The sequence below is a fragment of the Dermacentor silvarum genome, chromosome 9 (assembly GCF_013339745.2).
Source record: "Dermacentor silvarum isolate Dsil-2018 chromosome 9, BIME_Dsil_1.4, whole genome shotgun sequence".
Taxonomy (NCBI): domain Eukaryota; kingdom Metazoa; phylum Arthropoda; class Arachnida; order Ixodida; family Ixodidae; genus Dermacentor; species Dermacentor silvarum.
Window position 1 is genome coordinate 107934977 of NC_051162.1, and position 24916 is coordinate 107959892.

At 46.5% G+C, this 24916-nt stretch overlaps 1 protein-coding gene across 1 annotated transcript in view; it reads right to left on the minus strand.

Moving 5' to 3' along the window:
- LOC125940385 (uncharacterized) overlaps positions 1-24359 on the minus strand; it is a 41144-nt gene extending 16785 nt beyond the window's left edge. Inside the window, 6 exon segments of the mRNA XM_049656488.1 lie at positions 21859-21918; positions 22151-22210; positions 22446-22505; positions 23681-23764; positions 23823-23879; positions 23947-24359. Of these exon segments, the coding sequence (XP_049512445.1) occupies positions 21859-21918; positions 22151-22210; positions 22446-22505; positions 23681-23764; positions 23823-23879; positions 23947-24264 (639 nt within the window). The 5' untranslated portion in view covers positions 24265-24359.
- Positions 24360-24916: the final 557 nt, after the last annotated feature.

A 24916-nucleotide genomic window follows, 5' to 3' on the forward strand; every position in this document is an offset into this window, starting at 1 on the left:
TGGGTTCTTTGTTCTTTGTTTTCTCCGTCGCGGCGCGCCCGTTAGCGGCCACCGACGACCAATTGGCCATGTTTTGTGTTGCAGTTAGGCTTAGGTTCGGATGTGTTGTGTAAAGTTATGTTGTATCAAACCCCAGCTTAATAAACGTTCTTTGTTCCTTCTCGAGAGCTTCGCCTAGGGACTCCCTTGCTACGAGCGCCGGCTCGCCTTCCCCAATAGCTGGGACCGGCGGGCGCGCCTGCGCGCAGCGGGCCGGGGCACGCGCGGACGCGGCGCCCTGCATGTATGCATCGCGGCTCGGAGTGCTCGAACCAACACCCCTTATAGACTCCTAAAGCCTTTGCGATGGTTGCGTGACGTCACCCCATGTGTCCGTGCGGGCGCTGCGTTCCGGTATTCCGGAGCCTCGCGCTCGCTTCTGCTGGTGTTGTACGAGTCTGTGATGGGTGCAAAATACTATGAAATGTCTTTGAGAAGCTTTCTCGGGCACAAGTGAAGCGTTCTGCACATACCAGTTAAGAAGAAACCATGCGACACCCGAATTCCGTTCGAAAATCACTTTTTCTTCAGCGTTGCTGCTTTCCGTGCTGCGGCCTTCTCCTGTCTTGGATGCCGTCATTTTTCAGTCTGCAGAAGTTGTTCAAGACGACATTGGTTGCTACGCGAACTGCCAAGCGCAGGACAGTTTGTGCGGTGTGGCCATTTTCGCATGTATCAATGTCGGTATGCGGTTCCAGCAAGGAAAATGCCTGCGAAGAAACGATACCGCGTTGGTCACTGCATGAGAGAAAGTCTTTGGCGTATTCTCCCAATGACAGTTTCTGCACAACTAACTTCGTTACCAGAACCATGTTGACGATACATGCTGTGGAAATTTCAGCCCTCCTCTGGTTAGGTTCACTATCATGGCACTGTTTTCTACCTGAATTTCCCTGTTTTCCATAACCAGTGTGCAGAAACAAGCGGAGCATGAAAGTTTCTTTGAGGCAGCATGTGCAGCATATCCTGCAATGTAAACAATGGCATCCATGTCGTGTTGGCAGCCTGCGATGTCGTCGTCATTGACAGCCACGGAAAAGTTGAAATCCGCAAGATTCTCACTGACATCTCCAAACTCTGTTTCTTCGCGCGGAAATGTCAAAACTTTTTGAAGACGAAGCTTCTTCTCACATTCGTAGAGTTGACGCACTGAAATGTGGTACTGTGCTCCTGCTAATTGGCGAGCGTTATCTGCTTGATGTGGATAAACAATGCTCACTTGAGAATTTGGAGCAAAAAACGACATAATCTTTCTGTTCAGAGCGTTGTTGTCAGTTACTACAGCGATAACCTTAAGCCCCATTTTCTCAATATTTATTATAATGTTTTTGGCACGCTCGTGCAAAGTTTCTGCATTCATTTTGCACACGGGCAGTATATTAATCACGTCCTTGTTCGGAGAAAGGAGTGACTGCACCATGAACACTTGGGCTGTTGTTGCTGGTTCTGTAGAATGGGCTGCTGTTCCTACTATTCTTCCCCCTTTGTAATCAAAGTAAGGCTTTATGTGGATCTCATCAATCATCAGGGTCATAGTCTTCTCATGGTCTTTCATTGACTTCACTCGCTCTCGTATGTAGGAAAGGTAGTGGGTTTGACTTTGCTCTATTAGTGGGATCAGCTTTGTAACTTGAACAAATGCGCCGGATTGTTGAAGGATGGGGCAAAATTACTCTTGACGCAGCTCTCGCGAAGTGGTATGCGTGAGGAGAAATTGAGTGAAGAATACTGGCAAACACCAGTAGCTCCGCGCTATAGACAGGCTTTTTGGCAAGGAGAAGGTCCACCTGCTCACTCAGATATGTCAACAAAGCACAATATTATTTTGGCGTGCTAGTATCAGCAATGACGTCTTCAAGAAGCAAATTGATAAACCTCAGTACTTCAGCATGTTTTGACTCTTTTCTCATTTCAGGTAGCTCGCTTAAATGCCTCTCAAGCTGCTCCAACAGCAAGGATAGAGTAGGAGTGTCGAACACTCGACTTGGAACAGCGCTACCCCAAGGAAGCGATCGAAGTTGCACTCCGTTCAGAACCACAGAAAGTGAGAGATCTGGGAGAACAGTCAGTGAGCATTTAACGTAAGGTGAAGGATTGTTTTCGATGACAAGGAACCTTACGCACTTGTCACTGACAGTTACTGTCCAAAAATTATTATTGCAGATACCTGACAGCTTCGTCTTGAAGTCCGCATATGAAGACACCTTGTTTCTTTTTTGCTCAAATTCTCTAGACTCAAGTGAGTTCTTTATGGCTTCTTGCAAAACAGCGCTCTCCCTTCTTGCAATCTTTCTCACTGGCCATTCACTACGTGTTGGCTTTGAGGACAAGTATTTTGGACAGTTTGTAAAGATAGAAGGTACAACATTGTGCTTCAGCTGGCGTCTCTCCCGATCTACTTCTATTATCCTTCCTGTTCGTTCATCTTGATGTGACAGCGTTCTTATGAAATCATCTGCATGGAAGTACAGCTCACAAACCTGCATGCGCAAATAAAAAGAAGGCGGCCGTTATAAATGCGGTACACATGAAACACACTACGCGTAAATATAACCAGTATAATTATTTAATATATAAATATAACCAATATGAAGGTTATATAAATATAACCTTCATAATTATTTAACTGTGGAATACGCACGAAGTCGGTCAAAAAAAAAAACAATCAATGAAAGGAAATTACATGCTTGTTTTTGAGCTACATATGTTTTCGTTCTTGCATCGCGTCATGAGAATGTCATTTTTATAGTCGCAATAACTTGCTACATAACACGCTTGGCATCGGAGGATGGTTGCACACACCAACGTGCAGAAAACAAAACACAGAGACCAAACCAGGCGTGGTTTATGCGAGTAATAGCAAAAAATGAGTTATTTTAAGTATACTGTGAGAACGGCATCCATCTTGCCACTGTTCATTTACAAATGCACCCCACGCTTCAATGAATATTCACGAGAAATGCATGCTTCTTCATCGTCGTGTTGAAGTATTCTCATTACGTACGAAAAGAGCATTCCCGGCCTTTCGACAATTACAGCTGTTGCAGCTAATAACTAAGAAAGGTTCGCACGTCCAATAAAGCAATATTATACAATTCCTTACCTTCGAATGCACTGTTGGCGTGAAATCCTTCCGTGGGATTGCTCGAAGCCACGCTTTTTTTTCTGCGCGTCATCACTTGGGAATGAATACACGCGCACTTTTGGCCCATTGTCATAGTTTCCGCGGCAACCAGTAACACAACACCGACCCATGTTGCACGAACTTGCAGTCGTTGCGATGCTATGCAATTCGCGCCAAACGTCGCATCGTGCATTAACACGTGCACACCGAAAAAAGAACGCTCACATGGTCACGCAGAACACAAATTGGGCAAGTAGCAGCAGCTTGGCGCAGACGCACTGACTCGCCTGGGCAAGCACGCCGAGAACGGCAAACACGTTTTTCTGGGTTTTCCGTGGGACACTTGGCGTGACGTAGCACGCGGGAAAAGGAGGAAGCGGAGAAGCCTTAAGAATTTTTAGAGGGTGTCGCTCGAATCCGCGGTTGTCGTCCGGCGCGCGCGTTATCAGAGTGTGCGAGCCGTGAGCGTGGCGTAGTGGATACCACAACACTTAAAAACCACTGAAATAGGTTCGTACATAGGTACTAATTGAAGGAAACACTAAAGGATGATGGTAGACGTCATAGTCATGAGCATGACTCAGCGAAAAAAAGATAACACTCAAAAACCACTGAAATAACTTCGGGCTACAAAGTCAAGGAAACGCGAAATGATGGTGGTTGAAGCAAAAGTCATGACCATGGCTCAGCAAAAATTACAGACTCAACAAAAAAAAGATTATCACTAAAGAACCAACGGAATGAGTTCCGATGTGGTACTAAGTGAAGGAAAAGGCTAAAGGTTGATCGTCGAAGTCATAGTCCTGAGCATGACTACGGCTTTCGCGTTAAGGTCTCTTAGGCTTAGGTAAAGGGAGTCCTGAGGACTCATGACGTGCGTGTTATGTAGGTCATAAAACAGCCCCCTACGCCCTACGTCTTGGGGCTCTCATGGTCATTTCGTGAACTCGATGGGCTCCCCGCATACTAATTCGCATAACATCGATTCCCACGGGGCGTGGGATCTGCCAGATTTTTCTCTCAGTGAGCCATTTGAAGATTTCGCATCAAAAATGAATCAGAAGTGATCAAAACGGAGTGCAAGCGGGAGAAAAATGCATCGTAAAGCTTCAGGAAGCCCAGAACAGTAAGCTGCTTAAATGTGGACTCAAGCGCACTAATTATAGCTTCCAAATAAAGCGCATTGTTAGCCACAAAACTTGGTAGCTCAAGACAAAGACTCAGCGCTTGTTTTTCCAGTAGTATTAAATGTCTTAGCTTGCATGCTGCCGATACTGAAAAAAAGTACACAGCCGAATTGAAGAATGGGGCGGACGTAAAGTTATTTCAGGTCCAAATGGTTATTCTCCCTCTTCTTCACCCTAGATGAACCGCTTTACAGTTGTTGTTGTTGTTGTAGCCTATCACGCCTGTGGCTTTACAGTTCCATAGAGACTCGCGGCGCGAGGCGCTTCGTCGTTTCTCGTCTGTATTATCACGTGTTTTTCTTCTGTGTATTTTTTTTCTACCTTCGCCTCTGCTCGCCGCTACCGTTTTACGCTGCCGTGGAGGCGAGCGCCACCTGGGTGGCGTTTTCGCAAGTAACCTGGCCGAACGCGCCGCTGTTACGGTAGAAATGCTGGAAAAAGGGTTTGTGTTTGAACTTCCTCATAACAGAATTATGTTTTCTCGTACATTCAAATTACAATCCGACGCTATCATGTCTGGAGGTTGTAGTTAAGTCGTACTTTACGATTTTTCTGACGGTTTTTTACTTTGAGAAACTCAATTTTTGTTCACTAACGCCTTGCTCACGTGGAGGGCTTGTATGGTCGGGTTGGTTCGGGGTGAATTTCTTTGCCACGGACGCCGATGCCTATGCCAACGCCGGATTTTTTTGCGACACGGGGCCCTTAACTCTGTCGCGTTAAAAGTAAATTGTTGATTGCAGATTCGATCAAGTGATAACTCTTCATTCTTCCGGTCTGCCATGCAGTTGTTGACGTCCGTGTTTTATGGTCTCAGTAGTTCATTGTCATCTAGGTAAAACGGCTAACGAATGGAATCAATGTAACATGTAACTCGACAACAACGGGGTCACAGCAGTTAGCTTACCAGAAATTTTGCTAAGCAAGTTAAAACAAGAATTTAATCCTGTATATTACTATTGTCGCGTTGCTGGCATGCTGCTGGAAGTGTCTTCGGTCTCATTTGGGCGAACACCGTCAGTCGTCACACGTTCAATGCCATTTGACTCATAAGCGCCCTTACTACCGGATCACTTTCAATACGCTCAGAAAGTTTTGCAAACGAAGTGTCCGATTTCACGCGAGTAACGTTCCAAAACAAGCCGACCAAGGAATGAAAGTCCGACGGCGCGTAACTGCAGCACTGTCTGTAGTGCCTGATGTAGGCCTTATAGCTGCCCTGCGAGGCGTCAGCGGCATTTCCAAAGTATTTAAAGATCCGATGAACGCCTGCCTCTCTGACTAACCTGGACCGAGCGATGTACTTAGTGTAGCCTCCGTGGTACACTTCGAATGAATAGTATGTAAACAGCCTCGTCTGAAGGGGCAATAATTCGTCGCTAGAGTATCGCATGTTTGTAGGGTATTCAAGGCAGTGGTACCTCATTGGTACCACTAGGCTTCCTAAGGGACGCTTCATTTTGCGCTCCGCTTCCTGGACTATGGCAGGGATGCTGAAATTCGGCAGCGGAACAATGAGCTCATCGATGTCGACGTGGACGATGTACTCCATTTTGGACAAGGATCGGAACATGCAGTCGTACACGCTGGGCATCTGGCCGTGCGCATGGACGTGCTCGTGTTCGACAGCAGTGTTCATAAGGAGCTTGAAGGGGACTAAGGTCAGGTCGACTCCCAAGTGTTGCATCCTGGCAATCAGGAGCTTCAAGTCCGAGGTCATATTCAGGTCGTAAAAGTAGAACGTTTCAATTCCCACGACCCTGTAATGAGCGATGAATTCAACCACCTTCCAGAGGCTCAGAGCACCGAATACAGGCCTAACACACACGGCGCAACACTTCCCCTTGGATGTCTTTGGTGGATGATGCACCTGGAGCCATCGCAAAGAACTCGCGGGGGCATGTTGAGGCGCGACTGCCACTCGAACGTAATGATTTGCTGAATTTGTACCGTTAGGTGACGGGCACAGGATCAAGGCATTCTTGAAGCTCGGCATATCAAAGGTCCAGGTCAATAAAATGTGGGCTTTGCGTTGAATTGTCCTGTTGGAGGTCTGAATGATGCACACCAGAGGCGGGTGTCGGATGGGAGTTCCGTTAATTCTCGGCTCGTGGCTTCGCACGAGGCTGGTGACTATGATTGTGCTCGCCTGGTTGGCTGCGAAGAATGCGGAGAAGACGTGGATGTGTTTGGTGACGGCGTACCACGACTCGTTCTCCGTCCTAGGAAGTCCCTGTGCCGAAAGGCGGAGTGCTTGCGCGAGCTTTTCATCCCACAGTCGAAAGTGGCGCTCCGGTTGAGTCTCTCTCTCGCTTGGGCAGGCTGTCCCTGCGAGTAGGAAACACCGTGCAGTGACTGAATAAGAAGAGCCGTCTAGATCAACGAGCCATCGTTGTGTAGTTGCGTGCTAGCGCCTGCGTTAACCTGAGATTCTGTACTTGTTGAAGACTACGTTCGCGACTAGTAAGATAGCCGCCACTCGGCTATTTAAATTCGGCGCAATAATAAATGAAGATAATGTAATGGAGTTGCAAAAAGGTGGGGGAGTGGGGTTGGATGTTCTGTTCCCTACACTGTTCAACTGAGCAACACAATGGTATGATTGTCACTAGACATTGTAATAGAATTTCTCGATGACCAGACAGTCTACGGAACTTGACAGATTTTCTTGGACAGAATTGGGTATACCTTCGTTCTGTAGTTCTCACGACCATTCTTGGTCAGTAAATTGTACCTATAAACTTTGATGGAGAGTCGCAACACGGACAACGACATTGCCATGAACCTGGCGAGACACGTGTTTGATTTATTGCCTTCATTAGGAACATTGCGGGCGACGCGACTGTTGACGAGGAGAAGTAAGTGCATTTCTAAAAGTTTCAATTGGGTCTCCTTTCCATCAAAAATTGAGGCAGTTACATTAAGTTTGCCAGGACATTTTTCAATTAGTGTTCTATCAACTGTCCTGCTCTCCTTCCTTTACTGCTCGATTTCTCGCACCCAGTGGGATATGTTTCGGCTAAATGTCGGATTGAGATGCCGTTTTGGAAGCTCTCCACGTACAATCCAGGTCCGGCAGTGTGTCGGCTAGTGAAGTTGTCGCACCAGAGGATTTCGGAGGTGTCAAAGTGCTCAGGGGTGCCGCGAACCGCGTCGAGTCTTCTGTCAGGTATATTGTGACTTGCAAGACACCAGCACCAAACAGGACCAGTTGTATCAACCGTAACCCTGCATCGTGGGATAACAGAGTTTGAGCATAAATTCTGTGATTTTATCGCAAGTTTTATGGATTTCAGTATATGTAAAACCACATTGAAGGAACATTTTCGCAAAATGTGAGTAACGGCTTCCTAATTAAAAAAATACAATGCGTGCTGCTTTTTATTCTTTTTTTTCTTCACACAGAAGCAAAAGCAGTCTCTGAAATAACTATAGCGCGTCTATCCTCGTCGCTTTGAATGTACCCACGCTCTCGAGAGTATACGGGCAGTTTCGTCGCAACTGAACGCCATCCAAAAGAACTTTTTCGACACGTTCAGCAATCAGGATCGAGTTTGTTAAGCTTACAGAGCTTGAGGGCACAGACGAGTCTACGATCGCGAGCGAGCAGATTCTAACTGTACATAATCGCAATCGGCTGGTCGCGTGACAGGGGAATTAAACGTAGCTAGTTCCGTGCCGTTGATGCAATGCACATAGTCTCTAACAATGAAGCGCTGCTCAAAATGTAGCTCACACACTGCGGAATGCGATGTAAGCCTCTTATCGCCTCTATGCAAATTGCGTTCCCAAACGCTTCTTGGCTCCGGGTCTGCGGGCGCTTTAAACAGTGAAAACTTCACCGTTTCTTTACTTCGCGAATACCCTGTGCTGCACCCAGGGGCGAAGCAATGGTTTAAGCGTTGCTTACGAGCCATTCGCACGATTTAGCACTACACATTTAGACAAAAGCGGGAGAAACACCACCTGACAAGCACTTCCCAGCCACGAAGCAAGCAACCGCATTCAAAAGTGGGCGATTGCAGCGCCGCCGCTTCTTTCGCCACCGGCGGCGTCAGGCGCCCTATGGGCCGCTGGCTCCGCCCGCTGCACTGCCCCTTCTAGTACACTGTAACCGAAGCGTTCACTGTCGGTGCGCGTTAGTGTCATAATGCAGTACTTTCTCTTTTCTGCTCGTAGGCGGCGGCACCGCCCCGAGCAAGAGCGCGGGTACACGGAGGAGTGTTAGATATATAAGGCGCGTCTGTGTAGCTCTCTGCAAATGCGTTTGTCGCGCAATGGGTTAAACGCTCGGCAATCTATCGTCGCGGACCGAGAGGTCGTGGGTTCGATTTCCAAATTTTGCATGTTTGTGGAACTTTTTCTTCTGGTTTCTTTCTTTGTATTATGTTCGTGTACATTGTAAGCTGACGTATTTCCGTGACGGAAATACGTCAGTTAAATCTTGGTGGACCCCGGCATAAAACACTTTCGTGTTAAAAAAAAAAATGAGAATACCACCCTGCAGATGTCAGCAACTGCGCTGGGGGCGCCATCTATTGACGTTGAATTCAACCACATTCTTCTTCTTTCTGGGGTTTTACGTGCCAAAACCAGTTCTGATTATGAAGCACGCCGTGGTGAAGGGCTCCGGATTAATTTTCACCACATGGGTTTTTTTTTAACGTGCGCTACAACGCAAGCACATCGGCGTTTTTGCATGTCGCCTCCATCGAAATGCGGCCGCCGCGGCCGGGATTCGATCCCGCGATCTCGTGCTCAGCAGTGCAACGCCTTAGCTGACCGAGCCACCCCGGCGGGTCTACCACAACACAGATAAGTATTACTATAGGGACCATGTAATGGCGGACTACGTTATACTTAGCATGGCATGAAGGAGTCACGAATTATTAACGTATCGCGTTTATTTTTGCCCTTCGGCGAGATAACTTAAAGAACAAATTGACGGTTTCAACGTAATCTGCTAAACAAAGCTTCATAATGACGGTTTCAATTTAATCTACTAAACAAAGCTTCATAAATCTCGCTGATAGTGCTGCTATGTCGGCCGACATTTCGGCTGGTCAGGTATTTTGTATGCGGCAATAGTATGTACAAAGACTAAGCTTATATGCAGCTGTATCATAGAGATGATGCATTTGCGGAGGCGTACAACCTGCTCGAAATAAGAAGCTCTAACACATTTGCGATGAGAATGTGACGGAGACGGTAAAGTACTTCTTTGGCAAGAAATTCTTAGTGGCGCCGAACCGTAATATATATATATATATATATATATATATATAGTCTTGCAATAATCGCCAGTTGGACTACTAATTAACCATGGGGCTAAGTAAACTGATAAATATTATGCAAATATTTGTAATCTATGAAATGCTATAAAATTGCCAATTTCATTGTTCCATCTTTGGCATTGAAGACATGTATGCGCGCATGTGCTTTTTCCACACCCATTCTTCGCGATGTGACAGCAATGTGACAATTGATATCGCAATCTATGAACACCAGCATTGCTAGCTCTATGTTGTAATTATTTATGGAAGCACGCTGAACCTTACTGTTATCGACAATAGTGACACAGAGAGACATCTTACTGTAGATTGTACTCCACCTGCAATCCTACGGGTTTATCATCAATAAAGTCAAACTCAAGACCGTGTCACTGCTATCATGCACTCAGCTTATGCCAGTGCTTGGTTGTACGCGTCCGCGAATACGATGTCTGACAATCCGAAAACAAAAGGCCTACTTCGTAAATGTGAGATGAACAACGTTTCATCGTTACTTACATAACGGTCGACAGCTATATCTGTGAAGCTGCGTCGGCTCACTGAAGCCAACGGACGAGTGGGACGTCTTGGTCGGAAGAGTCATGCTTCGATCGTGCCAGGACAGGCTCTGTTGATGTTGACGACGCTTGTCACTGAGGACGCCCCTCGGTTGGTGTCAAAAGCTGATCCTTTATGTAAGACAGAAGGTAGGCTACTGTGCCATAGATCTGGAAGGACAGAATACAAACTACAAAGGACTCGGTGGCAAATTCTTTTACCCGATCGGCACAGCTCTTCTACCTCTTCTACTACTGGACATATGGAAAATTCTCGCGAGGGGAACGTGCAGCTCCGCAAACGAAAGGCGACCGTGACAAGAACGAAGCGTGCTCGTGCAACGAGACAGTAATGGACGTGAAAAAATTTGGAGGACGCTTAAGCTTCGCCATTAAAGGGATACGGACACAAAAGTTGTCGGGTGGTTTTTTGCGTCAGAACAAAAGTTGAACTGTTGAAAATGACGAGTACAACAAGCGGCTTTGAAAAAAAAGAACGAGAAACATCTTTTTTTGCGATTTTCTGTTGCACCTTGCCTCCAAGCGGCCGCCGGCAGAATCTGAAATTTGACGTCATAACACCCACCCGCGCGCGGCCAGTGTCGGCCACAGCCGTCGCAGTGTTTCCGGGGGTGTCGGTCCTTTGCAGCGTTTGTTTTCGGCGATATTCGCACGTGGTCCGTCCGAAACATGATCCCCGTCGGCGCTCTACGCAGGTGGTGCGTCTTACATGCGCCTTCCCGCGGTCGTCGCTCGGTATTGACGCGTTCGTCGCGGCGGAAGGAAATGCCCAGACATTGCTGTTATAACAGCATCGTCGGTCGCGACACGCCGTCGCACGCGTTTCCCAGAGACGAGAAGGTGCGTAAACTTTGGGTGCGTAAACCAGAGACGAGAAGGTGCGTAAGCCTGTCAGCCATCACGCACAGCCTGGGGACCTCTAAAAAAATGACTTCATTTGCGCGGACCACTTCGTCAACGATGATTATGTGACCAGCCCGGCTGTGCTGAAAAGCCTCGGCATGCCGCTCAAGAGGCAATGCTTAAAGCCTGACGCTGTGCCATCGGTCTTCTCACGATAACGCAAGGCAGAAATGATCAGCGGCGCATTGGAAAAGAGGAGGCGAAAATATGTCGGTACTGTTTTCGTTCACTTGCAGCCTTCTTGAGCAGTGTGAGGGCGAGGCTGGGGAGAGATGCCCGAGGCTGTGCACGAAGGCAGTAACATCTGTAAAAATGTTGGCAAAGCATAGTCAAATAAACAATAGAAGGCTAGCGAGCGCGACTCACGAGATCAGACACACACACACAGCTCTGCTATACTCCACATGCAAAAAACGAAAAAAAACGGACGGACGGACGGACGGACGGACGGACGGACGGACGGACGGACGGATGGATGGATGGATGGATGGATGGATGGATGGATGGATGAGGCTGAACCCTTTCAATCGTGCGGTGGCACACGCCGCCTAGCCTTGACTATTAACATATTTTGTACTTTGTGGAGGGTGAAATTTCACCCCTGCCTTGATTTTTGCCACCAGTCAGATAACCTCCGTTTGGTTATTTCTACCCGCCTAAAGTCTATTTTGCCTCCACTGTCCCTAAACCCCAATGCTTTGATAAAATCAGCCCCGTTGTTCTGCACTGTAGGGTTAAGCCCTTTACAGAAAAGTATGAGGTGTTCAGCCGTTTCGTCTTCCTCTCCACATGCACCGCACAACGTGTCTATACTTTGGTACTTAACTCGGTACATCTTAGTCCGCAATACTCCCGTCCTGGCTTCAAACAACAAAGAGCTTGCCCTAGAATTATCATAGATATTTTCTTTGGCAATTTCGTGCTTGAAAGTTCTGTATGTTCCCAGTGCTGATTTCGTCTGCATCCCTGTTTTCCATAGACCCCTCTCTGTTTCTTTAACATTTTTCTTGACCGCTTGTCAACATTCCTCATGTACAAATAACTGAAAACTCTCCTTGCCCACCGCTTTGCTGCCATTTCTCCCAATTGCTCCTCAAGTTCTATCTTTCTGCTAGCTTCCCTGCTCTCGAATGACGTCCATCCCATGTCACCCTGTACTCCCTGATTTGGTGTATCTCCGTATGCCCCCAAAGCAAGCCTACCTACCCCTCGCTGCTTAACTTTCAACCTTGCTCGAACCTCTGATCTCATGCACAGGACCGCATTACCGAAAGTCAAACTAAGGACCATCACCCCTTTCCAAATCCCTCTCACCACTTCGTGCTTCCCCAGTGCCCTATTTTTCATCACAGCTGCATTCCTGCTACCTTTAGTCGTTACACATTTTTCATGTTCCGTTAGGTACTCAGCCCCATTCTTTATCCATACTCCAAGATACTTGTACTTATCCACTACCTCCAGTGTTATCTCTTGTATCATGTGCTCACTGCCCTGATTATCATTAAAAATCATGAGTGCCGATTTTTCTTTACTAAACTTCAAATTACCTAAGCTATCTCCCTCTTTACCACAGATGTCCTTAATCCCTGCAAGTCTTCCTTGCTGTCAGCCATAAGTACAATGTCATCCGCGTACATCAGTCCTGGTAATGACTGTTTAATCCATTCTCCTTGCTTGAAATAGGAAAGGTTGAAGCCAAGTCCGCTCCTCTCTAATTTTTTCTCTAATCCTTGTAAATACAGTATGAGCAACAAAGGTGACAGAGGGCACCCCTACCTTAGCCCCTGCTGTATCTCTATAGGCTCAGATACCTAGCTTGTTTTCCCATTTTATAAGCACCTTGTTACTTTTATAGATATCTTTTAAAAGATTACTTACTACATCTTCCACATCTAGAGTGTCCAGTATGTCCCACAAATCCTTTTGGATTACACTGTCATAGGGCCCCTTGATATCCAGAAATGCGAGCCATAGGGGCCTGTATTCCTTTTCTGCTATTTCAATACACTGCGTCAATGAAAACAAATTATCTTCTAGCCTTCTTTGTTTCCGGAACCCATTTTGTAGTTCCCCCAGCACCTCCTCGCCCTCCACCCATGCCTGCAGTCTCTCCTTTATAATCTGCATCACCGCAACCCTGTTATGGTGGCTAGTCGCCATAACCCTGTAAACCACTGACGTCACTGAAATTCTACGACAGAACGCCAGACATGTGCTGTCATCTGTCGGTCGGCTGGCGAAGTGGACCTGAGAGTCTCGGAGGTACTGATACCTCACAGCAGTTGCTCACGCCGACGGCATAAACTACTATTCAGTCATCCACGCAGTGCTGAAGTACCCCGCAGCTGCCTCGCCTGTGTGCGCTCTTGAAAAAGCAAGTTTACAGAGGAAATGACAAATAATTATTGCACAAGTGTCTGGTGCAGAGCAAAATCTTCGCGCTACGGTTCGCGAAAACCTGACTGGCACTTCCACGACCGGCTGCTCTTCTTCTTCGCTTGACGCGGAAGGCTCGTAACCGTAAGCGGTAATATTTCTTGCCAAGTTGGAATGGTCCTCGTCTTCAGACGTGTACTCATCGCTGGTAGAGGTACCAGAACTCGAATCCATGCTCGCGATGGCGACGTCGGCGCGCGCTCACGAAAACGCCAAAAATAAAGCCATCGGCTCGAAAATGAGCTAAGTGACTACTTCTTTTCGGTGTAATCACCGAAACACAGGATGAGAGGGAGCCATCTCCCTCATCCTGTGTCTCCCTCATCCTCGTCGTCGTCGTCCGCTTCATCAGCTGGCTGCGTTGCCGCTAATAATTCCAGCGTAGAATTTCACTTCTCTTCTGTCGTCGTAATGGGGTTGCCGCGTTTACAGCGGTATCAGCCATTGATGAAGGGGGTATGAGCCATTCATGAGCAACTGACGACGTGTCCTAACGCGTTTGAGCAACGCCGCCGCGAACGCGCTCGGGAAAGGGCTCGTCGTCAACGTGCCGATTCTAGCGTGAGATGAGAGCGAGGCCGGCCTTCTCCGAGCATTGCGCGGGAGTGGGAGGCTTTGAGCCGTGGTCGGCAAGCGACGTCTGACCACCCCGCGAATATCGCCCGGCGAACTGCTTCACTGGAGAGGGTCCGTAATGCCAAGCGTGCGAAGCTAGCGTCGGAGACTGAAGGGCAAGATATCGGCGTAACGCGCGCGCGCGGCCACGCGCGGCGCGGTTAAGCAACGCCGGTGAAAAGTGCACAATCTACAGTCCGGCGTCACGGCGTAGCCGGCGTGCCCAGCTGCGTCTGGCGCGCTCAGCGCCGCCGGCGCGGATATAGACCTTTTCACAAACCGACGTTTGAGCAGCGCCATTTGCCGACGCGGGCGACGTCTAGCGTCAGAAGATTTTATGCCACCATTTTGGACTGTGCGTCTTGCGAGAGCAGGCCGGTCGCACTTCGTTTGTGTGATGTTCGCCGAGGATTGTTTCAATTTTCTCCCGCTTCGCTTGACTTGTTACGTGTTTCACGTGCTCGCGTGAGCGATCTGTGTGAGGAGCAATGGGAACAGCAAGCCCAGCCAGTGGATCTGACATTTTGTCGTCGGTAGCGGCGGTAGCCGCGTCTGCTTCGTCGAGACCTGGCGTGCTAATCAGCGGTAAGTATTTTTCATTGCTGTTGCTGGGAACATGTGACTGTAGTCGCAGATTGAATCTGATCACCATCGCGGTTGAGGGTTACCTCATTTAGCGACAGCAGACGCGTACGTAGCTGTCGAGCTAGAACTAGGCGCCGGCGGCCAGCCGACGCGTGTCAGCGGTTGGTAGATATGCGGTGGTTACTCCGTACGCTTCCGACGCAACTCAGCGCTCAGTCATGCTAAATTTATTGAATCTCGTGCAGCGCAGGGTGCTCATAACCAAATGTCAAAGCAGGAGCGTGACGCTCGAGCAGCGCGGTACCTGCATTGAACTGATGCGCGACAGCGATCACAGATGTCAGCGCAATTGATACAGCCCAGGTGCTAGATTTCGAAATTACCTTTATGTGCAGGGCCGCGCAAGGCGCCTGTGAATGTCGAGAGAATGTCTTGGCGGACACAGGGACTACATACATCTTAGGAAACGATTTTTCCAGATCGTTGCGAAGTTCCAATTTACCGACTAGTTCTCTCGCAGAATGCTTCAATGTGTCTTATACCGGTGTCACACGGCCACTTTTGATCGCGATCGAGCCCGATGGATCGAAATTTTCGACCGCGATCGGCTCCGTTCCGCCGATCGAGCAAAGCCAATCGCGACCGAGAAATTTGATCCAGATCGGGCTCGATCACGTTCAAAAGTGCGCTGCGTGACCCCCGTATTGGGCAGTGGAATGAAGTGTTTGAAAGAATAACAAATGTAGTCTCTGCCACTACATACGAGAAAATATTGCATAGAAGAGCTGACAATTCTCACATGTGCCAAAAACGGTTTACCAAAATGCGTTATGTAACTGATGTGTGCATTGGTTCATATTAGACTGAAATGCTACGTCCTTCTTCACCGGCATGCTATTTCAGAAGCTCATTTGTAGCAGAGGTACTTAGCAAAATAATTGCAGGGAAGTATTAAGGAACATGAGTGGGCATGTGAAAAAACGGTGCTTTACACGCAAACATAGGGTGACTTACCCTATTTCTTTATTTGCAGAAAACTTCGTTTATGCCCATCCGGATGACATTAAAGAATAGACCGAGGACATGCGGGACTGGCCTGAAATTAGGGGACCACATATAGTGTATTATTTACAGCATTCGAAGGCCTGCGACCTGCAAGAAGTACGATGTTACAAGTACTTGCAGTCATACAACTATCTGCAGTCAGGCTGGGTCGGCAAAGTTCTCCTGCACAAGGTGAATGAAGACATTGTGCTTTTAAAGGCAGATGTCACGCCTTCACAAGCTATAAATAGCAAGCCTCATCGTGTGTGGGTGTCCGCAAAGAAGCAAGGTGAAGTTTTACGTGCAGGCTGCACCTGCATGGCTGGACAAGCCAGAGTTTGTAGCCATGTAGGCGCCGTACTCTGGAAAATAGACTGTGCTGTTTCCCGTGGCATGACTGGAAAGACTTGTACCGACGAAGCTGCAAAATGGAACAAGGGTACAACTCGAAACGTCCAGCCCTCTGAAATTGAGGCAATCAACTTCAAGCTTCAAAAAAGAACTGTTGACCCAGCTGTACAGCGTCCAGCACGAAATGTGCAAGTGCTGCTTTCTGAAGCTGAAATCAAGAAGTTGCGTGATAACTCCGGTTACCCTGAGCTGTTCAATATACCAGGTATGCTTCGTAGTACCTATGAAACTCCACCAGTGATTACAGAACCACAAGTGACAGCTTAAGAAAGTAAAAAAATAGCTTGACTTCTTGATGTAACTGGATTAACTGGCTAAAAACACCATTAATGCATGTTTTGCTGTGAAACATCAATGACAGTATTCTGAAAGTGACAGCTTTACATTTGAAATGTAAACATTGCGGCAGACTTGCCTCCAAAACCTGTCCACCCTAAAGAACGTGTCGAATTGGCATCGAAACGTCAGTTCTTTAATGAATCTTTCGTTGGAGTGCAGTATTTTCCCTCTAGCTTTACATTTGGTGATGACGCTGGATGCTAAAATCAGCTTCTTAGTTCCTAAAGGCCATATTTATTCTAAAGCTGTGAGCTGCAGTGATAGCGATGTTGTTAGCTTTACATATTCAATAAGTTGCACTACAGTCTCTCCACTGACATGCTTTCTTACATTCACTTCCAGGAACACTGTTGCACACAACGTTTACAGCAGTACCCCGCCTGGCTGCACCAATAGCTGACCATGATGACTTGCAGCACTGTGCCCATGACGACATCAGTACACTGCCCACGAGCTGTGACCGGTGCAACAGTTTCTACACAAAGTTTATAGATATTTCACCAAGAGCTGCTGCATGCCTCGAGGAGAACACAAGAGAGCAGGACAGCCCGCTTTGGAAAGTTGCTCGCTGCTTGAGGCTAACGGCATCAAATGTTAAAAGGGTGCCTAAAAAGAGCACAACTTCATGTAAAGCTGCAGTGGTAGCCATGTTGTCACCTAGATTTTCAGGGAATGCTGCTACAAAACACGGCCATAAATACGAGCATGTTGCGCGTGAGCAGTTTTCAAAAAAAACTGGGCTAAATGTGACACGCTGTGGCACAGTTGTACATGCGACAATGCCTTGGCTGTCTGCTTCACCTGATGGTGTTTTGCAGGCAGCTGACGCACTCCTAGAAGTGAAATGCCCATATGTAATGGATGCAGTAGACCTAATAAGGGCATGGAAGTATGATGTGAAGGAAGTCGGAGATAAATACATACTGCCAGAGAATGGCCCTAACGGGTATTATGGCCAAGTGCAATTCCAGATGTATTGTACTGGCCGCAAGCTATGCTACTTTTACGTTTGGAGTGTAAAAAGTGATGCACTAGTAACGGTGCCCTTTGAAAGCTCTTTTGTAGTTGCTCAAGTGCCAAGACTACAAAAGTTTTACTTCTGCGAGCTGTTGCCGGAAATGGAAAAGCAGCATGCACAAGGCAAACTTTCATTGTGTAAGGAGTATATGAAACTATGTGAACTGTGATTACTAGCAGCATTGAACTTTGCAGCGCTGGAAAAGTGCATGCTAGCCCAATTTGTGTAAATAAATGTCTAACCATGTAACACACAGTGCAATAAAATTTATTTCCAGAATGATACTGTGATGAACTGCATGGTTGAGTGCCTACTCATCCCTTCCTTCGACACATCTGGCAATTAAAGGGCCTTTTAAATTGCAGAGGCCAGCACAGACAAATATCATGTCACTTATGATTTTCTTTGATCGTATTGGCAGGGCTTGCTTGAATATTCTAAATGTCTTCATTCTGTTTATGGCCCTTTCAACGTGTATGCGCACAGACGCAATTCTCCTTGTTTGAGTTACTTCACTTTCACTGAGCTGGGATTTACCTGTAAAGAAACAGCAGGTAAAACAAACAGATTAGTGAAGTTTGGAAAACAAGAGAGGTAAGTTTAACGCTTACCACTTGCGAAAGAAGGCACATTGAGTTTGACGCCTTGAACGTCAAGATATTGGCTCAGCACAAAACCTCGGTCGGCCATCACTTCATCACCTGAGCCTAGGAAGTCTTCCACGCCACAGTGACCCATTATATATTTGTCCGAAGCTCTTCCACCATATGCACGAGACACAAACATCACATAGCCATTCGGTGCAATGGCAGTAAGGAACTTCACTGTATTGTGCGCTTTATAGCTGCTGTAGGTTTGAGCTCTAGCAAGCAGCTTCTTAGGCCGCTGAAGGAAGACCTCGGAGCAGTCTATGATGCAGGTTGTTTTCTCATAACCATTCTCAGCAAAAGATTCTGGCATGCTATTTCTGATTAGTGGTCGTGGCAGCCACACCACAACTGTCTTCATAACCTTCTGCAACACAGACAGGGTGTGCATGAACAGCTTGTGCACGTATGAAACGGAAATTCCAAATATTCTTGACAAGTGTCCGTAAAGCAGGCCAAGACGCATTCTCATTAAGGTCAGTAGCAGTTGGTCCACGACTGAGAGTCTTAGGAAGTTCTTGCTGCTTTCAATTTTTACAGCTTTGACTAAGCTGTCAAAGACGGGTTTTGAGATTCCTGTAAAGAATTCACAGTCTTCTTTTGTCAAGCTTGATGACAAGCCTTGCTGCTTTCCGTAACTGTATTGCAGCCCAGATTGGGAATAGGTGTGGTCATTGTGGCCAATTTCCTCCCACTGTGTTGACTTGTCTTTTGTCGAGACCTGTTGAAGGGAATTGTTGTAGTTATTGCACTTAAGCTATTCCTTAATACGGGGACTGCTGTCTACACTTAACTCGGAAACTGGTGTTCCTGAGACTATGAGCACTAAAAACACCTGCCAAGCAAGTTTATTCACTGTGCAATGTGACTTTTCTCAAAATGTCCTACAGCCAGAAACCAGTGTGCACAGTGGTGAATTGTTTGCATAATGTGAGTAAACGCTGTACTTCATCAACTTGGGCATTACATTATGGACATTTAATCAGTGGTAACTGCACACATTCTGGGCTTCACTAATACCGGCAGTGTGCCTTGTAGTCCTCTCTCTTATGTGCTCGCTGCGTAATGGCTTGCAATTGTGATTAAGATAAAAAATACCTTGCAATGCTCTTAGTTACCCTAACATGTCAGATGGCTACCTGTATTACTCACACTGTAATATAAAAGAATTCTATACTGACCTGTACAGTAGCCAAAACAGCCAAGCTTCTTCCATTCGAAATAGTGATGAACCGGATACAGAAGCTCCTTCTATAACTAGCGATGAAGTTAGAAGGGCCTTGAAAGATATGACCAGGGGAAAAGCGCCCGGAGAAGATGGAATAACAGTAGATTTAATCAAAGATGGAGGAGATATCATGCTTGAAAAGCTTGCGGCCCTTTATACGCAATGCCTCACCACTTCAAGTGTACCAGAGAGCTGGAAGAACGCCAACATTATACTTATCCATAAGAAGGGAGACGTTAAAGAATTGAAGAATTACAGACCGATTAGCTTGCTTTCAGTATTGTATAAAATATTCACCAAGATAATTTCCAATAGAATCAGGACAACACTTGACTTCAGTCAACCAAGAGAACAGGCTGGCTTCAGGAAGGGGTATTCTACGATGGACCATATCCATGCCATCAATCAGGTAATCGAGAAATCTGCGGAGTACAATCAACCTCTCTATATGGCTTTCATAGATTATGAAAAGGCATTCGATTCAGTAGAGATATCAGCAGTCATAGAGGCATTGCGTAATCAAGGAGTGGAGGAGGCATACGTGAATATCTTGGCAAATATCTAAGCACAGCTACCTTGGTTCTCCACAAGAAAAGTAGAAAGATACCTATCAAGAAAGGGGTCAGGCAAGGAGACACAATCTCTCCAATGCTATTCACTGCATGCTTAGAAGAAGTATTCAAGCTCTTAGACTGGGAAGGATTAGGAGTGAGGATCGATGGCGAATATCTCAGCAACCTTCGGTTTGCAGATGACATTGTCCTATTGAGCAACAATGGAGAGGAATTACAACAAATGATTGAGGACCTTCATCGAGAAAGTGCAAGAATTGGGTTGAAGATGAATATGCAGAAGACAAAGATAATGTTCAATAGCCTGGCAAGGGAACAAGAATTCAGGATCGCCCGTCAGCCTCTAGAATCTGTAAAGGAATATGTTTATCTAGGTCAATTACTCACAGGGGACCCTGATCATGAGAAAGAAATTTACAGAAGAATAAAATTGGGTTGGAGTGCATACGGCAGGCATTGCCAAATCCTGACTGGGAGCTTACCACTGTCGTTGAAAAGAAAAGTGTACAATCATTGCATTCTACCGGTGCTAACATACGGGGCAGAAACTTGGAGGTTAACAAAGAAGCTCGAGAACAAGTTAAGGACCGCACAAAGAGCAATGGAACGAAAAATCTTAGGAGTAACGTTAAGAGACAGGAAGAGAGCGGTGTGGATCAGAGAACAAACGGGGGTAGACGATATTCTAGTTGACATTAAGCGGAAGAAATGGAGCTGGGCAGGCCATGTAATACGTAGGATGGATAACCGGTGGACCATTAGGGTTACAGAATAGATACCAAGAGAAGGGAAGCGCAATCGAGGACGGCAGAAAGTCAGGTGGGATGATGAGGTTAGGAAATTCGCAGGCGCAAGTTGGAATACGCTAGCGCAAGACTGGGGTAATTGGAGATCGCAGGGAGAGGCCTTCGTCCTGCAGTGGACATAAATATAGGCTGATGATGATGTTGATGTTGAATATAAAAGTTGACGCAGGAATGCCTAGTAGGCTACCACTATCTGTCACGAGGAAAGTATGTAATAATTGCATCTTGCCAATACTCACCCTGTGGGGCAGAAACTTAGGCTTGAAATTATATTGAGGACAGAGCAGTGAGCTATGGAATGGAAAATGACAGGCATAGCATTAAGAGACAAGAAAATACAGTGAGTAGGAGAACAAAAATGAGTTAAAGATATCCTAGCAGCAATCAAGAATAAGAAATGAGTGTGGACAGAGCAAGTAATGGAAATCAGAGGTAACCGCTGGTCTTTTAATGTAATGGAGTGGATTCCAAGAGAATACAAGTGTAACAGGCGTAGCAAAGAGACAGATAGGCAGATGACAAAAAAATTAGTGGAGATAAGGTGGCCACAGCTGGCACAGGGTAGGTTAATTAGAGGTTGACTCAAGCCGTTGTCCTGCAGTGGACACAGTTATGCTGCTGCTAATAGTGATGTGTGTAATTTTATGGTCTAACTTGTGCTCTCTTGCAAAGCATTTATTCATTCAAACTCTATCTGGAATCTGGAGTGTTCTCAAAACGTTTCACACTCTATGACAGGCACAACTTCTATCAAAGGCAAGAGGGCTGTCACTGATAGTAAGAAACTCATAGCGTGCTATCATCTCGGTCATGTCAGCTGGTAACAGCTGTTACAGGTGTTCACCCGTGAAAGTGGTCTCTGAAGCCAATGCAAAACAAATAAAATGCTTTGATGACACTTACTGTGGAAAAGTGTGCATCTTGAAACTGCTGACAGTCTTCTTGTGCTCCCTTGGGTAGCACCTGTGTAAAATACACCATATAACCAACCAGCTGAGATAGCAGGGCTTCATATATTACAGTTATATGAGTCGACAAAATACTCTGGTTACTTACAGTGGAAGTGTCTGCGTCCTCAAAGCGTTCACTGTCTGCTGGTGCTCCCTCAGATGGCTCCTGCATGAAAAATATCACGTTGTCAATCAGCTCGGCATGCGACAGCTTTATTAATTCTGAGGTGTGTTTTCAAAATGCTCTACTCTTTGGTAGGCATCACTTTTATCATAGGCAAAACTGCTGTCACTGAGAATAACAAAGCCATAGCATGCTCTCGTCAGCAAGATGTGGTGTGCACCAGTGGTACAGACCCCTGTAGCATTAGAAGATAAAAAGCTTTGTGGCTACTCACAGTAGAAGCGTCTGTGTCCTCAAAGCATTCACTGTCTGCTTGTGCTCCCTCAGATGGCTCCTGCATGGAAAATATCACGTTGTCAATCAGCTCGGCATGCTACAGCTTCATTGATTCTGAGGTGTGTTTTCAAAATGCTCTACTCTTTGGTAGGCATCACTTTTATCATAGGCAAAACTGCTGTCACTGAGAATAACAAAGCCATAGCATGCTCTCGTCAGCAAGCAGATATGGTGTGCACCAGTGGTACAGACCCCTGTAGCATTAGAAGATAAAAAGCTTTGTGGCTACTCACAGTGGAAGCGTCTGTGTCCTCAAAGCATTTGCTGTCTGCCTGTGCTCCCTCAGATGGCTCCTGCATGAAAAATATCACGTTGTCAATCAGCTCGCCATACTGTATAGCTTCATTAATTGTAAGGTCAGCTTTCAAAATGCTCTACACTCTATCGTAGGCATCACTTTTGTCGGAGGCAAAACTACATTTAACTTTCAAACTATCAAACATCAGTGTGCTTTTCCCGCATGCCTAAAAACATGCTTCCCTGCACGTTTGGGCTGGCTGACTTGCTATGTTAAAAAAGCAGTGCTAGACCGCAAGACAACCGACACAAATGTGTACACCATACAAGCAGCACAAAAGCACATAACCAAAAAGAAAGCCAGATGCCACACAGCACTGTGTGGTGGCAGTCTTTTTTGTTTTCTTGACCTTTTTATTCCATGGCACAAAACCAACATACTCAATTGTCTCTTGACAACTGCACTGTATGTCTTTTCTTTCTTTAGTTGCCTTTTGCGCTTACGCTGCTTGCTCCCATGCATAGACTGCTAATGATCAGGAATTAGATTATCACCGTTCAGGGGAAGTTGAAGCTAAGCTGCCTGCTAGCACGTCACAAAATATTTTGAAACAAAGTAAATACATGCACACGAGTATTTGTTAGCCTTCTATCATCCAGATTATTGTTAGCACATAAGTGACAGTAACAATAGCCAATTTTTTCAAGCACCAATGTATTCAGAAGCTTCTTTTCTCACAGCATTTGTGAAGAGTCAGGTTATGCCAGTGCTCACTTTGATAAAGCCTCGGATGGGTCCCTGCTTCTGCCACAAAGTGGTTGGAAATATTTGGCATTCTAATTTGAAATCCTTATAGTCTCAAGATATGGCCCTCTTGGAGTACGGTAAAATATTTTCCTCACTATTTTTTATTGAGGTGAGAAAGTTATCTCATCTGCTATTCTGCAGGCTTTTATGAAAGCTGTCATCTTTATTTCCTTGGACATTCCCACTGTACAAAACACTAGTTCCTGCTTGCGTATGCCGACAGGAGACAGGGTGTTGCTTCATTGAAACTATTGATGCAAAAGCTGCTAACTAGCACTGGACAGCGTCCTGTTCCTTGTGATTTTCGTTTTTCGGCTGGCTTTCATCGCGCCGTAAATGAACGATTGCGCAATCTGCAGCTAACACACCAACTTTTCTGGGTCCAATATTTTGAAGTACCGAAAACGTTCGCTCCATACTGACCTTATGTGCGCAGGCTTCGAAGCCAGAATCTAAGGGCCGATCGTGAGAAGTTCCTGTGCTCTCGTCGCTGGGCATGCACTTCGCCTGAAAAGCAAGTAGAAAAAGTCATTACAACGACCACTGCAATGTCGCACTTGAGTACCTTCTTAGCTGGCGGGATGTATTCGTGCCTCACCAGACGACGCCGTCCCAAAACAACCTAGAGATAATGAGAAGGCTGAGCAAAATGATCTAGTGCGCTTTTCAAAGAAAGAACGGAAACTCACTTTTCTGTCGTAGCCCAAATGCAGCGCGGGCACAGCGTTCTCGTCAGTCTTTCTTCCGCCAACAAAATGTCGTGAGCAAACTCGCGACCACGAGGACACTGTAAAATTTTTCCGGTTCACAGCAGCTATCCATTGACGCCGCAAATCAGGTGATGCAGGAAACCGGTGCAGCGTGAACATACCACATCGGCAATGCTCTCGCGGAGTGCTGTGTTGTGGACACACTATAGTCCCCAAAATCGTTCTTTTCCGCTGGTTGTTTGTGCACCCATAAACTGCACAGTGCTGGCCTGTAGACTTTTCATGAGTATATGCCATTATTTACGAGCGTAAGTCATTCGTGACAAAAATAAACGGAAACATCGAAGGAAAGCTACCACTCCGCAATGCAAGCGCAAGGCAAGCGCACAGTCCAGACCGAACAGGCAACACTGACACATACTGACACATACCACGCTTCCGACATACGTCGGAAGCGTGGAGAGAGGTGAGTGGACCCGGCTGGCGACGACATTTTCGTGGGCTATAGGCTTACCATTTTTTCGGTGAAATCAAATTTTCAGATCTGTGTTTATTCATGCCAGTCATCGACGAGAGCTCGTGTATTAGCATGGCCAGTGATGTAGGTACCAACCGGCGCTTATCGAAAGGTGAGTGGACCGGCTGGCGACGACATTTTCGTGGGCTATCAGGCTTACCATTTTTTCGGGTGAAATCAAATTTTCAGATCTTGTTATTCATGCCATCATCGACGACTGAGTCCGTGTATTAGCATGGCCAGTGATGTAGGTGCCAATCCAAGCGATTATCAAAAGGTGATTGGACCGGCTTCAACATGTTGCGTGGGGGGGGGGGGGGGTGCTATAGGCTTACCATTTTGTCAGTGAAATCAAATTTTTCACGATCTGTGTTCATTCATGCCATTCATCGACGAGAGCTCGTGTATTAGCATCGGCCAGTGATGTAGGTG